Raw genomic sequence first — 16,304 nt, forward strand, 5'->3', positions numbered from 1 at the left:
GGGTAAAATGGATACTCTAACATACTGCTTGTGGGAGCATAAAATGAAAGAACCTTTCCAGAAAGCAATTTGGCAGTACGTATCAAGAGCCTTCATAAAGCTTGTACCCCTTTGGCAGAATAAGTCCATTTTCAGCAATTTCTCATAAGAAAATAGAAATGTACACAGAAATTTTAAGTTCAAATTTTTATTTTTATTTATTTATTTATTTTTGAGACACAGTTTCACTCGTCACCCAGGCTGGAGTGCAATGGTGCGATCTCGGCTCACTGCAACCTCCGCCTCCCAGGTTCAAACCTCATCAGCCTCCCGAGTAGCTGGGATTACAGGCGTCTGCCACCACGCCCAGCTAATTTTTGTATTTTTAGTAGAGATGGGGTTTTGCCATGTTAGCCAGGCTGGTCTCGAACTCCTGACCTCAGGTGATCTGCCCACCTCAGCCTCCCAAAGTACTGGGATTACAGGCATGAGCCACTGCGCCCAGCCGAAGTTCAAACTTTTAAATTAAATTTTGTATTGTTTGGAAGGCCCAGGCAGGGGAATCACGAGGTCAGGAGTTTGAGACCAGCCTGGCCAACATGGTGAAACCCCATCTCTACCAAAAAATGCAAAAATTCGCAGGTCGTGGTGGTACACGCCTGTAATCCCAGCCAATCAGGAGGCTGAGATGGGGGGATCACTTGAGCTCGGGAGGCAGAGGTTGCAGTGAGCTGAGATCACGCCACTGCACTCCAGCCTGGGTGAGAGAATGAGACCCTGTCTTAAAAAAAAAAAAAATCTATTATGGTAAAATATACATAACATACAATTTGCCATTTTAACCATTTTAAGTGTGCAATTCAGTGGCATTAATTACATTCATAATGTTATGGAACCATCACCATTATCTATTTCCAAAACCCTTTCATTACTCCAAACAGAAACTCTGCACCCATTAAGCAGTAACTCTCCATTTCCCCCTTCCCCTACCCCCTAGCAATCTCTAATCTTCTGTCTCTATGAATTTGCCCATTCTAGATATCTCATATAAGCGGAATCATACAATATTTGTCTTTTTGTGTCTTTTTTTTCACATAGCATGTTTTCAAGGTTCATCCACATTGTATCAGTACTGTATTCCTTTTTATGACTGGATAATATTCCATCGTATGTATATACCACATTTTGTTTAGCCATTCATCTGTTGATAGACACTTGGGTTGGTTACACCTTTTGGCTACTGTGAATAATGATGCTATGAACACTGGTGTACAAGTAGGTTTTAAGTCCTTGTTGTCAATTCTTTTGGCTATTGTTATGCAATGAACTGTACCCCCACTCCCCAGTTCTATATGTTGAAGCCCTAACCCCCAATGTGGCTGCACTTGGAGGCAGAACCTTTAAGGAGGTAACTAAAGTTAAATGAGGTCATCTGGGTGGGGACCTAATCCAATGGGACTGGTGTCCTTGTAAGGAGAGGATGAGACACCAGTAGTGTGTGAGCACAGAGAAAAGGTCACGTGAGGACACAGCAAGAAGGCAGCCATCTGCAAGCCAGGGGGAGAGGCCTCACCAGAACATCCCTTCTCGCACCTCTATCTTGGACTTCCAGCCTCCAGAATTGTGAGAGAATAATTCCCATTGTTTGAGCCAGCCAGTCTGAGGTATTTTGTATGGTAACCCAAGCAGACTAATATAGGTATACACCCAGGAGTGGAATTGCTGGGTCATGTGGTAATTCTATGTTTAACTTTTTGAGGAACCACCAAACTTTTCCACAGCAGCTGCATGATTTTACATTCTCACCAGAAATGTATGAAGGTTCCAGTTGTTCCATATCCTTAAGTTTAATAATTATGATTGCAGTGTTATAACAATGAATAAAACAGAAGAATGAATAATGTCTAATGACAGAAGACTGCCTGAATAAACTTGAATAGAACCATATGATAGATTATGCAGTCATTAAAATAATATATTAAAGAAATATTTATTAAAGATGTAGAAAAATGCTCAGGACAGAATGTTAAATGACAAAAGCAGGATTAAAAACTCTATCATGTTACAGTCCAATTTTGCAGAAACACTAGTAGGAAATATAGCAAAATGGAGAGTGAATTTAGGATTAAGTTTTATTTATACTTTCTGCACTTCCCATATTTTCCACAATGAACATGTGTTATTTTGATGAATAAAAGACTACAAAAGAATAAAATATATCAATTTGGGCCAGGCGAGGTGGCTCATGCCTGTAATCCCAGCACTTTGGGAGGCCGAGGCGGGCAGATCACGAGGTCAGGAGATAGAGACCATCCTGGCTAACATGGTGAAACCCCGTCTCTACTAAAAATACAAAAAAATTAGCTGGGCGTGGTGGCGGGAGCCTGTAGTCCCAGCTACTCGGGAGGCTGAGGCAGGAGAATAGCGTGAACCCGGGAGGCGGAGCTTGCAGTGAGCCGAGATCGCGCCACTGGACTCCAGACTGGGAGAGAGAGACGGCCTCCGTCTCAAAAAAAAAAAAAAAAAGAATAAAATATATCAATTTGAAAGAAAAGTGAGCTGTGTACTGGTCAAAAAATAAGGCTGTAAAAATGGTCTATCTCCTGCTGAGGAGGCTACATCTTTTCAGGAAAGGGAAGAAAGGTATAGAGAAGAATGGTTATACAGACATATATTTTTTACAGTATTTTAAATCACATCTTTTGTGATAATAAAAGTAATACATGCTCATTGTAGAAAACTTGAAAAAAATAAAAAGAAAAATGAAGAAATCACAGTAGTGGAGGATGGCATATGAAAAAATGAAGGAAACAAAATCACTCATAATCCCACAACCTATAGATAATAAACTATAAAAATCATGGCATATTTCCTGTATTTCCTTGCATATTTCTTTATACATCATTAGATTTTTTAAAAATAGTTACTGACTTCACACTGTAAATGTAGCCTATCTCCTGTTTTGTCATTTAGCTTTCTGGTATGAACTCTTTCCATTAGTCTAATGTACGAATGTCCTATTATTTATTTATTTATTTATTTAGAGACAGAGTCTTACTCTGTCACCCAGGCTGGAGTGCAGTGGCACAATCTCGGTTCAATGCAGCCTCCACCTCATGGGTTTTTGATTCTCATGCCTCAGCCGGGGTCTCAGCTGGGATTACAGGCGCATGTCACCATGTCCAGCTAATGTTTGTATGTTTTAGTAGAGACAAGGTTTCACCATGTTGCTCAGGCCGGTCTCAAACTTCTGGCCTCAAGTGATCTGCCCACCTCGGCCTCCCAAAGTGCTGGGATTACAGGAGTGAGCCACCACGCCCGGCTCTATAATTTATTTGGCTACTCATCTATTGGTAGACAATTAGGTTCTTTTCAACTTTTAATTGTCATAATAATCCTGAGTTAAACATTTCCACCCCTAAATATTTTCCCACATCTCTGATTTCATGGGACAGACTCCCTAGAAAGGGAACCACTGGCATCAAAAGGTATAGATGTTTTAAGGCTTTCGATTAATCTTATTAGGTTGCCTTCCAAAAAGTTTGTTCCAATTTACACACATGGGGAAAACCATCTATACAAAAAATACAAAAAAAAAAAAAAAAAAAAATAGCCAGGCATGGTAGTGCATGCCTGTAGTCTCAGCAACTTGGGAGGCTGAGGTGGGAGGATCACCTGAGCCCAGGAGGTTGAGTCAGTGAGCTGTGATCGTGCCACTGCCCTCCAGCCTGGGAAAAAGAGTGAGCTCCTATCTCAAAACAAAAGCATCCTGAAATCATTTATTTGACTATTAGTCATGATAACTAGAAAATTATATTGTTATGAACTGTTTATATTTCTCCTGGAATGTCAGTGCTTTTTAAAAAAAATTGATTTGTATGAGTTCCTTATAGTTAAGAATATTAATAAGGAAAGGAAATACTACCTCACATCAGACCTTTTTATTTTACTTAAGTTCTGGGGTACATGTGCAGGATGTGCAGGTTTGTTACACAGGTAAATGTGTGCCATCGTGGTTTGCTGCACCTATCAAGCCATCACGTAGGTATTAAGCCCAGCATGCATTAGCTATTTTTCCTAATGCTCTCCCTCCCTTCCCCACCCCTCAACAGGCCCCGGTGTGTGTTGTTCCCCTCCCTGTGTCCATGTGTTCTCATTGTTCTCAAAAGAAGACATTCATGCAGCCAACAAATATATGAAAAAATGCTCAACATCACTGATCATTAGAGAAATGCAAATCAAAACCACACTGAGATACCATCTCATGCCAGTCAGAATGGCAATTATTAAAAAGTCAAAAAACAACAGATGCTGGCGAGGTTGCGGAGAAATAGGAATGCTACTGTTGTTGGGAATGTAAATTAGTTCAATCATTGTGGAAGATGTGGCGATTCCTCAAAGATCTAGAACCAGAAATACCATTTGACCCAGCAATCCCATTACTGGGTATAGACCTTCTTTTTTTTTTTTTTTTTTTTTTTTTTTGAGATGGAGTCTTGCTCTGTCGCCCAGGCTGGAGTGCAGTGGTGCGATCTTGGCTCACTGCAACCTCTGCCTCCTGGGTTCACACCATTCTCCTGCTTTAGCCTCCCGAGTAGCTGGGACTACAGGCGCCCACCACCACGCCCAGCTAATTTTTTGTATTTTTAGTAGAGACGAGGTTTCACCATGTTAGCCAGAATGGTCTCAATCTCCTGACCTCATGATCCGCCCGCCTCGGCTTCCAAAAGTGCTGGGATTACAGGTGTGAGCCACCACGCCCGGCCAGACCTTCTTTAAATATCAAGTTTCCTGCTTCATTTAAAATGGGTTTCGACAGCCGGGTGCGGTGGCTCACGCCTGTAATCTCAGCACTTTGGGAGGCCTAGGTGGGTGGATCACAAGGTCAGCAGTTCCAGAACAGCCTGACCAACATGGTGAAACTCCATCTCTACTAAAAATACAAAAATTAGCTGGGCTTGGCTGAGGCAGGAGAATCGCTTGAACCAGGAGGTGGAGGTTGCAGTGAGCCGAGATCATGCCACTGCACTCCAGCCTGGGTGACACAGTGAGACTCCATCTCAAAAAAATAAATAAATAAAATGGGCTTTGACAATAGATACTGACGAGGCGAGGGAGAAATAGGAACACTTTTACACTGTTGGTGGGAGTGTAAATTAGTTCAACCATTGTGGAAGACAGTGTGGCGATTCCTCAAGGATCCAGTACCAGAAATACCATTTGACCCAGCAATCCCATTACTGGGTATATACCCAAAGCATTATAAATCATTCTACCATAAAGACACATGCACACATATGTTTACCGCAGCACTATTTACAATACCAAACACTAGGAACCAACCCAAATGTTCATCAATGATAGACTGGATAAAGAAAATGTGGCACATATACACCATGGAATACTATGCAGCCATAAAAAAGGATGAGTTCATGTCCTTTGTAGGGACATGGATGAAGCTGGAAGTCATCATTCTCATCAAACTAACACAGGAACAGAAAACCAAATACTGCATGTTCTCACTCATAAGTGGGAGTTGAACAATGAGAACACATGGACACAGGGAGGGGAACAACACATACTGGGGTCTGTCGGGGGGTGGGGTGAGGAGGGAGGGCATTAGGACAAATACCTAATGCATGCAGGGCTTAAAACCTAGATGACTGGTTGATAGGTGCAGCAAACCACCATGGCACATGTATACCTATGTAACAAACCTGCACATTCTGCACATGTATCCCAGAACTAAAGTAAAATAAAAAATAATAATAATAATAAAATGTGTTTTGATTTATAAAAATCTTATCTACATATAGTAGTTTTTTAGTATACATGCTGCCGAAGAGAGCACCATATAGCTTTTCACCATATAAAGCAATATATATCTCCCAACCTTTGCCTAAAGAAATGGCTAGTAAGAGGAAAGCAATGCCCTCAGGATGCCACATGGTATACAGAAAAAACATTATCCAATCATGGGAACTCAAGAAAAAGTAATTTTAAAAAGAATGTTAGAAGTATGCCTAGTGATGATATAAGCAATTTCACATATAGGCCTATCAACAGGAATCTTTATGGCCCATTTCTCATCTTGGCCAGGGTTTAGCACACAGTAGGCAGTGATTACAACAAAGCCACATATATGTGGATGGAAGCACAGACCACTGTATTAGACACACATATACCTGACCCTCTTGCAGCAGCAGCAGAGAGAAGAAATAAGCAGTTTGGAATCAGACCTGCTCTAGCTTAATCTCATACTAATTATGTGAACTTACATACTGGTGCTTCACCTATTTCCTCATCCGTAAAATGCGGATAATACCAATCTCATGGGGCTGTTACAAGTCTTAAATGAGAGAAAGGTAAATCACTTAGCACAGTGCCCAATATGTAGTAGAAACTCAATGAATGCTAGCAACTTTCCTCTTCTTGGGTTGCGTCTTAGACAGACCTTCCTTCCTCAATGCTGCCCTCCAGTGGACTAGGTGTCTCCTCCCACTATGTAAGGTGGGCCCCACATGAAAATCCAGTACAGGAAAATCTAAATTTCAAAAATAGGTAAAGCTTGTTTTTCCCATTTACTAAAGAGGTTTTTGTAAAGTTTAGGCTAGAGGATATTTAAATTTTGATTCGATCTACACAAGTACAGCTGATTTGCAGTTTTTCAAGAGCTTGTTGCCTATCTAAATTTCCTATCTAAATCTAGCTCATTTCTCATCTAAATCTATCTTCCCTCCTCCCAAAATTGGTGACCACCCTGACTTTCTTGTTCAACTCAGCCTTTTCCCTAGGCAATGTCCCCGTAGTTTTACTCACCCACACAGTTGTCACAGATGCTGCAATGGGAGGCCCGGGGAGGCCGGAAGATCTTGCATGTATAACAGTATTTCAGTTTCACAATCTGGTTGTTTATCTGGAAATTCTTGATACGAGGGGGTGGTCGCTGGCCCTGGGGCACCGCACCATTGGTAGCTTCTGTAAATCAATAAAGACAGTTAATATCACAGCTAGCCATTATTTGAGCCCAAAAGTCTCACCACCTCTCCAAAACCAATGGGGGCATTCAAAGGTTCCCTAAGCCCCCTGTCTTTTATAGACTAGACACTCAACATCACAGAATATGCCCATAAAACTCCACTAAGTGCATGCAGTTCTGTTGTATACATATGAAAAAGTGTTTCTTCGAGGCTTTTTTTTCTGATTACAAAGAAAAACATTCATAAAAAAATAGCTAAAAATACATTAAATGAAAACATCCAATTTCACTAATAATCAGAAAAATAAAAATTAAAGCACAAAGATACCGTTTTTACCTATCATATTAAAAAACATTACAAAGAATAAAAATACCCCATGTTAGCAAGGGTGGGGAAAGGTCATTCTTAGATCTTATCAGTGAGCAATATGGCAGCTGCTACTAAACTTTTTTTTTCTTTTAAGATGAAATCTCGCTCTGTCACCCAGGCTGGAGTGCAGTGGTGGGATCTCAGTCTTGGCTCACTGCAACTTCCGCCTCCTGGGTTCAAGTGATTCTCCTGTCTCAGCCTCCTGAGTAGCTGGGATTACAGGGGCCCACCACCATGCTTGGCTGATTTTTGTATTTTTAATAGAGATGGGGTTTTATCATGTTTGTCAGGCTGGTCTCAAACTCCAGACCTCAAGTGATCCACCCGTCTCAGCCTCCCAAAGTGCTGGGATTACAGGTGTGAGCCACCGTGTCCAGCTAGCTACCAAAGTTTTAAACGTGTATATTCATTTACTGATCAAGTCTACTTCTAGAAACTTATCAAAATGATAATGAGATATACGAAAGATGTTTACATAAGGATATTTGTCACAGAGTTCCTTTTAATAGTGAAAAACTAAAAAGAACTTCAATGTCACAATAGGAGGTTGGTTAAGTAAATTATGTTATGTGCATAGAATGGAATATTATGCAGCCATTAAAAATGATATAGACGAAAGAATGGTGAAAACAGGAAAATACCATATATGGCAAAATGAAAATGTATGTTAAAAAGCAATACGCATAAAACAATACTATCTTGCAAACATAAAATTTATGCATGTGAAAAGAAAAGACTGGTAATACAAAAACAGTTACTGAAATAAAAGTAATGCTTGCTTATTGTAAAAATTTTGGAAAAAAACAGAATAGGGCCAGGCATGGTGGCTCACGCCTATAATCCCAGCACTTTGGGAGGCTGAGGCAGGCGGAGCACCTGAGATCAGGAGTTTGAGACCAGTCTGGCCAACGTGGCAAAACCCCGTGTCTACTAAAAATACAAAAATTAGCCAAGCATGGTGGCACGCATCTGTAATCCCAGCTACTCTGGAGGCTGAGGCAGGAGAATCGCTTGAACCTGGGAGGCAGCCTGGGTGACAGAGCGAGCAAGACTCCATCTCAAAAAAAAAATTTTTTTTTGGAAAAAAACAGAAAGTATAAATAAGAAAACATAAAAATCACTGACAGTCTCTCAGCTCAGAGATATTTATATTTTTTGGCGTATTTCCTTCTAATCTTCTATTAACAGGTAAACATTCATAATTTTTTAAAAATTGAGATCATATTATAAATGCAGTTTTGTACCATGAAGTATTTACTTACTATTATATGCTGTGAACATTTTCTCATTATTAATTTTTTTCTAAAACATAACTACTGGTAATATTCCATCATATACGTGTACTATGATTTATTTAAATATTCCATATTGTTGGGATTTTTTACTATTTAGGTGATGTTACGTGTAAAAATTTAAAACATTACGGATAAAAGCTTAAATCCCCTTCTATCATCACCTCAATCCTAGTCCCCTCCTCCCTTCCAAGAACATACTCATGTGTTAAAATTAATTTCTAAAACAGAAAGAATAAAGAAAAGAATGTTGAAGTCTAAGCAGTAATACATGAAGTTGCCGGCATTAAAATAGCTACTCATATTTAAAAGAAAAGAAAAAACGATGCACCAAAAATCCTTCTACAGTAATTTGTAAAAATCTGTTTATCTCCTTTAGCTAAACCCTCAGAGAAGTAGAACTACTGGGTCAAAGGGTATGACCCTTTGAAGTCCATATTACTTGTTGCCAAACTGTTTCCCAGACAGACCGTATGAATTTGCATGCCTGCCCATCCGCAGCATATGAGAGTGCCTGTCTCATTGCACCCTCACCATGCAGTATAATTCTAAAAACAGAATATTTTTCAATTCACTTTGATTTTAAAAATATCTGCCATATGGAACATTTTTCCTTTTTTTGTGGAGTGGGGTAGATGCTGTGAAATCAAACAATAACAATGTGTCACAAGTCTTAAAAGGATGAGGACAGCTATTCATTAGAGGATAAGTACCAGCATGCCACCTTAATATTCTATGCATATGCTTTCCATGAGGGCACCTGGGAGACAGGGCTCATGGTTCACCTTTCTCAGGAGGCCGTATCAGGCAAGGGTATCACAAGACTTCCTCTCTCCCCATCCCCCACCCACAGCATATCCAGTACAGGACTGAATATAAGATGACAAAAACTTGCTAACATAAACATACATATGAACTGAAAAATGTACTCTTCTAGTGAGAGAAACATGCTAAATGCAGAGGCCGCAATGTGACTGCTTGAGTCTGAGCCCCAGGCCCAGTGATCAGGCAGAAAAGAGCTAACTTTGTTAACAACCTGCTGTGAGAGGCAGGAGACAAGTCAAGGTACTGCCTTGACCCTCAGTTTCTCTATATGTGAATGGGAAGGGAACTGGAAAAGAATAACCCAGATAGAGAAAAAACAGCACTCACAACTCTTCCTCACCATCTTGCTCCTAACTACTCCTAGTTCTATCGGGTCTCCCCAGAACTCCAGCTGTGCCAGCACACATCGCCTCTGCTCTCTTCCCACTATCCCCACCCTCATCCCACCCCCAAATAGTTATAGCACACATGTGCACAAACCCATTTCTCCTTAGCTCAACTAAAACAGGCTGGAATTTTTCAAAATGAAATCCATTAAGAAGCCTAAGGGAAAACACAGCTAAAATAAACAAAAGAAATACATGGGCCGGGCGAGGTGGCTCACGCCTATAATCCCAGAACTTTGGAAGGCCAAGGAGAGAGGATAACTTGAGGTCGGGAGTTCAAGACTAGCCTGGCCAATATGGTGAAACACCGTCTCTACTAAAAATACAAAAATTAGCTGGGAGTGGTGGCGGGTGCCCGTAATCCCAGCTACTCTGGAGGCTGAGGCACGAGAATCACTTGAACCTGGGAGGTGGGGGTTGCAGTGAGCTGAGATCACGCCACTGCACTCCAGCGTGGGGACAGAGTGAAACTGTGAAAAATAAAAAAGAAGAAAGGAAGGAAAGGAAGGAAAAATAAAAAAGAGGAAAGGAAGGAGGGAGGGAGGGAGGGAGGGAAAGAAAAAGAAAAAAGAAATACATGGAAGCCTTCAAAGCACCCTCAAAGAACTAAAGGCTAGCCACAGATTGGTGCTCTACTGGCACAGCTTCTTAGTCTTACAAGTCCTGGGTCCCATTTTCTTACTCTGTCTAGCTTGGATGCTGACTCAAGCTACCTGGCTACCAAACCTGAGAACCATTTAGGTAGGCACTGCTGTTGATCTGGTGGGCTCCCACTCCCTCCTAGTACTTGCATCATAGTCTTCTTTCTCACTGTGAGATTCCAGAATATCTCCTCCTCTGGCCCTGGGATGGTTCTGCTTCAATTCATGAAGCCACCCTGGTTCCTAGATAATGTAGCACTTCATCTCTGTACCAAAGATCCTTATCCGGAGCTGCAGTCTGCACTCTACTGAGCCTGAAATTGCTTCTTTTACCCCTCCTAGAATTCTCAGTGGTTCCTAGCACCACAGCTGCCCCCTTTCACATTGCATGTTCCCCTAAAGCAGGGTTTTTTGTTTGTTTTGTTTTGTTTTGTTTTTTTGAGACAGAGTCTCGCTCTGTTGCCCAGGCTGGAGTGCAGTGGCACAATCTATACTCACTGCAACCTCTGCCTCCCAGGTTCAAGCAATTCTCATGCCTCAGCCTCCCGAGTAGCTGGGATTACAGGCACATGCCACCAAGCCTGGCTAATTTTTGTATTTTAAGTAGAGACAGGGTTTCACCATGTTGGCCAGGCTAGTCTTGAACTCCTGACCTCAAGTGATCTGCCCGCCTCAGCCTCCCCAAGTGCTGGGATTACAGGCGTAAGCCACAGCTCCCGGCCTAAAGCAGGAATTCTTGGTTGCGGGGGACATGAATGCGCTTCAGAAGATCTATGAATCCCTGAAATTACATACAAAATTGTGTACATGTACATGCATATAAGAGCATTTTTATGGGGAGAAGGTTTACAGCTTTCATCAAAAAACCAAAAAGTGGCTCTTGAGCCACTTGGCTCAAGCCCCCTCCCACTCTGTGGAGTGTACTTTTGTTTCAATAAATTTGTGCTGGCCAGGTGTGGTGGCTCACGCCTGTAATCCCAGCAATTTTGGAGACCAAGGTGGGCGGATCACGAGGTCAGGAGATTGAGACCATCCTGGTCAACATGGTGAAATCCCCGTCTCTACTAAAAATACAAAAATTAGCTGGGTATGGTGGCGTGTGCCTATAATCCCAGCTACTCGGGAGGCTGAGGCAGGAGAATCACTTAAACCTGGCAGTCAGAGGTTGCAGTGAGCCAAGATCACGCCACTGCATTTCAGCCTGGTAACAGAGCCAGACTCTGTCTCTAAATAAATAAATAAATAAATAAATAAATAAATAAATAAATAAATAATAAATCTGTGCTTTCATTGCTTCAGAAAAAATGTGTTGGTGACCACCTCACCGAAAAAAGTAAAAAACCATCCTCCTGGGAACAATACAGCAGGACCTTGGTAACAAATCCTTCCTGAAATGTGACCAAATCAGTGAAGGACGAAGTCTATGACTTTAGACTGTTGTTACACCTGCATTACTAAATTCACAGGGTAGTCATGATCTCAGATTCAGGATCTCAGAGAGAAAAGGCTAGAAGTGATTATTAATCTGCAACTACTATTATGATTCCATTCTCTTACTGATTAGGGCCACCCACTACACAGCAGCTTGCCAGCTGGTTGGGAGACTCACCTATCTCCATTTCTATGAAAGCTGCTTCATCTGGTAGCGCCCGAGGAATCACTCCAGGGTCACTGAAGCTGGTCCTCAACAGGGTAGCCATGGAGAAAAGGAAGAGCATGGCAGCAAACACAGGGATGGCAGGAGACAGCTGAACAGCCAGGTAGCGGCACCTGAAGAAAGCAGGCAATTCAGCATTTAATGATACCTACCCTAAATTGATCTCCAATTGTTACCAGTATGTCAATCTGGCCCCCACGACAGAATCAGCAGCACCTCAAGGGCAGGGACCATGTTTCTTCTCTTGAATTACCCAAAACTCCTAACATATGGCTTTACCCATAGTAGGAGCTCAACAAATAATTGACTGCTGCCACCTATAACATACAGAAGACACTCTTGAGAACACTCTCTTACCCCCAAGTCCAGTCTATGCTATCAACCCACTGGGAGCTACATTTCCTCTACCTCAGGAAAGGTTCACACCTGCTAAGAATAGGGAAGCAACTGAACCTGGATTTCTAAGCAACACAGGTTGATCTCACTCTGGGAATGTCCAGGGCTTTTCATATCCACTGATCTGGCATTCAAGCTGAGCTTGATGAAGAGGGAGAAAAGATGAGGACCAACAAGAAAGCAGGTTCACAGTGTCAGACAGAGAGTATCTCAGCATGCTTCAAGACCAGTGAAAACCTTCAGGGCTGCTGACTGACTCTGCAACATCCATTCCTCTGGTCTCCTCAATTAGCTCAGCTAATAAGTGACTAATGACTAATGGGAGCAGTGGCGGGCGCCCATAATCCCAGCTACTCTGGAGGCTGAGGCACGAGAACCACTTGAACCTGGGAGGTGGGGGTTGCAGTGAGCTGAGATCACGCCACTGCACTCCAGTGTGGGGACAGAGTGAAACTGTGAAAAATAAAAAAGAAGAAAGGAAGGAAAGGAAGGAAAAATAAAAAAGAAGAAAGGAAGGAAAAAGAAAGGAAGGAAGGGGAAGGAAGGAAGGAAGGAAGGAAGGAAGGAAGGAAGGAAGGAAGGACGGACCAATATCCCTCATGAACACAGACACAAAAATCCTCAGTAAAATTTTAGCAAATCTAAGAAAATCGTTTCTCCTTAGTACCCCTTCCCAACATCATGTTCACTCCCCTCTTTCCTCATAATGCATCTGGCAAGCTATTTCTCTTCCTCTCTGAATATCCCAACTCTACTCATCTTTCAGGTGCCAGAGACATCAATATCATCATTGTCATCACTGCAACTATAATTTATTGAGGGCTCTCCATAAGACAGGCACTGCACTAAGCTCTTCATCTACATTATCCCATCCAATTCTCACACTAAATCTATGAAATAGATTCTACTATACCCATTTGATAGATGAAGAATCTGAGACTTAGAGAATTCTTACCTCCTCCAAAAGGCTTATGCTAAGCTGCACTAATCTCTCTCTTCTCTACTCCCTGTGGTCCTCACTTCCAGAGACTTGCATTATTTCCTAGCTATTTCTCGGTACGTTGATGGCACCTCCCTCAACTGGACTTCCTAAGAGCAAGGACCTAGTCTTATTGGACTGGGAATGCTCGGGTTTGAATTCTGGCTCTACCAGCTCCTAGCTGGGTGACTTAGTTAACTTCAGTCTCCTTATCCATAAAATGAGGATAATAACAGTGCTTGATGAGGTCATTGTGTGGATCAAACGCACTAAAGTGCTTAGAACTGCACTTGACACACAGTAAATACTAAACACTAAGTAAAATGTTAGCTATTAACATTATCACCATGATTCTGTATCTTCCAGAGCTTTAATACAAGTAAGGGAACAAAGAAGCTATCAATAAATACTTGTTGATCTGAACTGAATTTCAAACAAAATAAATAGGAATATGTGAGGAGAGTTATCGCTGACCTATTTTTATCCTCCTCCTCCTGAGGCACATTTCTCCTTGAAAACAGAGTTTTCACTTGGAGGCAGACTATAAGTGGATGAGCAAGGAGCAGAGACAGCAGAGAAAGTAAGCTAAGAAAAACGCTTACCTCATCAGCATGGGGAGTAAGCAAGCTGCTGGCCATTCAAAGCAAACATTTAACCCCCGGTTATATATTCTCTGCAGTTTCGGAACAACCCTCATGAGGTCTTCCCCTAGCTCCCTGCCACACACACAACTTCATGGGGGGACACAAGCCAAGTTTTATATTAGACTAAGCAGTTTTTGATGAAGGTGAACATATGTACTGAACCTGGAGGATGATTTTAGTGACTTTTGTGTTTGCTTGCTTGCTTATTTTTAACAAAATCCTTCATCTTAAGTTGCTTTTTTAATGATTTACTTCCTTCTCCTAAAAGCCAAGGATTGGGGGAAAACTGGAGAACTGAAGGATCCGGCAGCTGAGTTCAGGGTAATTAAGGTTCTTACATATCACTAGCTTGTGGATTACCCTATTTTCCACTACTCCTTTTCACTGGCACAGATTAACCAAAAAGGGAATTCAGAAGCAAAAATCACCTCCACTTATCAGGAACTCAAAGGATGCAGGAGAAGCATGAGGCTTCATTTCATGAACAAGCCAAATGAAATTACCACACTAACAGCAAATAGGAATCTTCCTGGCCACTGCCCATCACTAAGATCATTCTTGAAAACAAAGAAGTAATGTCTCCAGGACGCAAACTGCCCTGGATGTATAGTCTCCAATCAAAAGCCTTAAAAAATCAGATGTATCTGATTGGCCACCGAAGAGAGTTTAATTTTTTTATTAAAGGGAAAACATACAGAGTGAGTAGAGCAACAGCAAAAAATTCTAAATTAATGCTGCCCTGCTGCACAGAAGGACCCGAGCTTAACTAAGTCCAGTTCCAACACCTGCTTGTAGGCCAGACAAAGGACAACTTAGATTTGAATTACGCTATGCCATCAAGGATAAAGGTCTCTGTAATCTCCACACAGAGCATCTTCTGCACCTGCTAAAACAATCCACTCTGTATGTCAACAAGTACACAACAGGCCTATTGTATTGTTCTCCTCCAGAGATGAGGCTATTGGCAGCCAGTCGTCTCTAGTGAGTGGGTGTGGCTGGGAAGCCAGATGTGGGACTAGCAGGCCTTTCTACTCTGAGTAAGGGGAAACTTCGAGCGCCAGCTCAACTACTGTGAACTACAACCCATAGTGTTTGTCTTCAAAAGTTATGATAAAAAATACCCCCACCGGGGGTATTGGGAAGGGAAGATTGGGAAGATGTTTGTCAAAGGACATAAAATTTCAGTAAGGAAGAATAAGTTCATGAGATCTATTGCCCAACACGGGGACTATGGTTAATAACACTATATTGCATACCAGAAAATTGTTAGGAGAGTAGATTTTAAGCGTTCTCACCATTAAAAAAATAAGTATGTAAGGTAATACATATGTTAATTAGCTTGATTTAACTATTCCAAATGTATACATGTATCAAAACATCATATTGTATACCAGATATATATATCTTTGTATATATATCTTTATATATATATCTTTGTATATATATCTTTATATATATATTTATATTAAATATTTGTCAATTTAAAAAATACTTCAAAAATATCACCCTAGGCTAATCCCATAATTGCTATAAGCTGGAAGTCTGTCTCTGACAAGAATAAGCTACGTGAAAGTTTGGTGGTAATTCCCAGTATAGACCTCCAAAGTCAAGAGTATCCTCAAACATCACTAATTTGTCTTAGATAAAGACTAGATCAGCCAGGCACAGTGGCTCACACCTGTAATCCCAGCACTTTGGGAGGCCAAGGCAGGTGGATCATCTGAGGTCAGGAGTTCAAGACCATCCTGGCCAACATGGCAAAACCCCGTCTCTACTAAAAATACAAAAATAAGGCCGGGTGTGGTGGCTCACGCCTGTAATCCCAGAACTTTAGGAGGCTGAGGCGGGCGGATCACAAGGTCAGGAGATCAAGACCATCCTGGCTAACACAGTGAACCCCCGTCTCTACTAAAAATACAAAAAATCAGCCAGGCGTGGTGGCGGGTGCCTGTAGTTCCAGCTACTTGGGAGGCTGAGGCAGGAGAATGGCGTGAACCCGGGAGGTGGAGCTTGCAGTGATCAGAGATTGTGCCACTGCACTCCAGCCTGCGCGACAGTGCAAGACTCCATCTCAAAAATAAATAAATAAATAAATAAATAAATAAATACATAAATAAATAAATAAGTAAGCCAGACGTGGTGGCATGCACCTGTAA

General features: G+C 41.6%; 1 protein-coding gene across 1 annotated transcript in view; it reads right to left on the bottom strand.

Annotated features, from left to right (window-relative positions):
- ZDHHC9 (zinc finger DHHC-type palmitoyltransferase 9) overlaps positions 1-16,304 on the bottom strand; it is a 40,799-nt gene that overhangs the window by 13,206 nt on the left and 11,289 nt on the right. The window contains exons 2-3 of the mRNA XM_032757598.2: positions 12,082-12,242; positions 6,799-6,957 (exon numbers count right to left, since the gene is read on the bottom strand). Coding sequence (XP_032613489.1) covers positions 6,799-6,957; positions 12,082-12,242 — 320 coding nt within the window. The remainder of the gene's footprint in view (positions 1-6,798; positions 6,958-12,081; positions 12,243-16,304) is intronic.

This window comes from Hylobates moloch, unplaced genomic scaffold (assembly GCF_009828535.3).
Source record: "Hylobates moloch isolate HMO894 unplaced genomic scaffold, HMol_V3 SCAFFOLD_7, whole genome shotgun sequence".
Classification (NCBI taxonomy): domain Eukaryota; kingdom Metazoa; phylum Chordata; class Mammalia; order Primates; family Hylobatidae; genus Hylobates; species Hylobates moloch.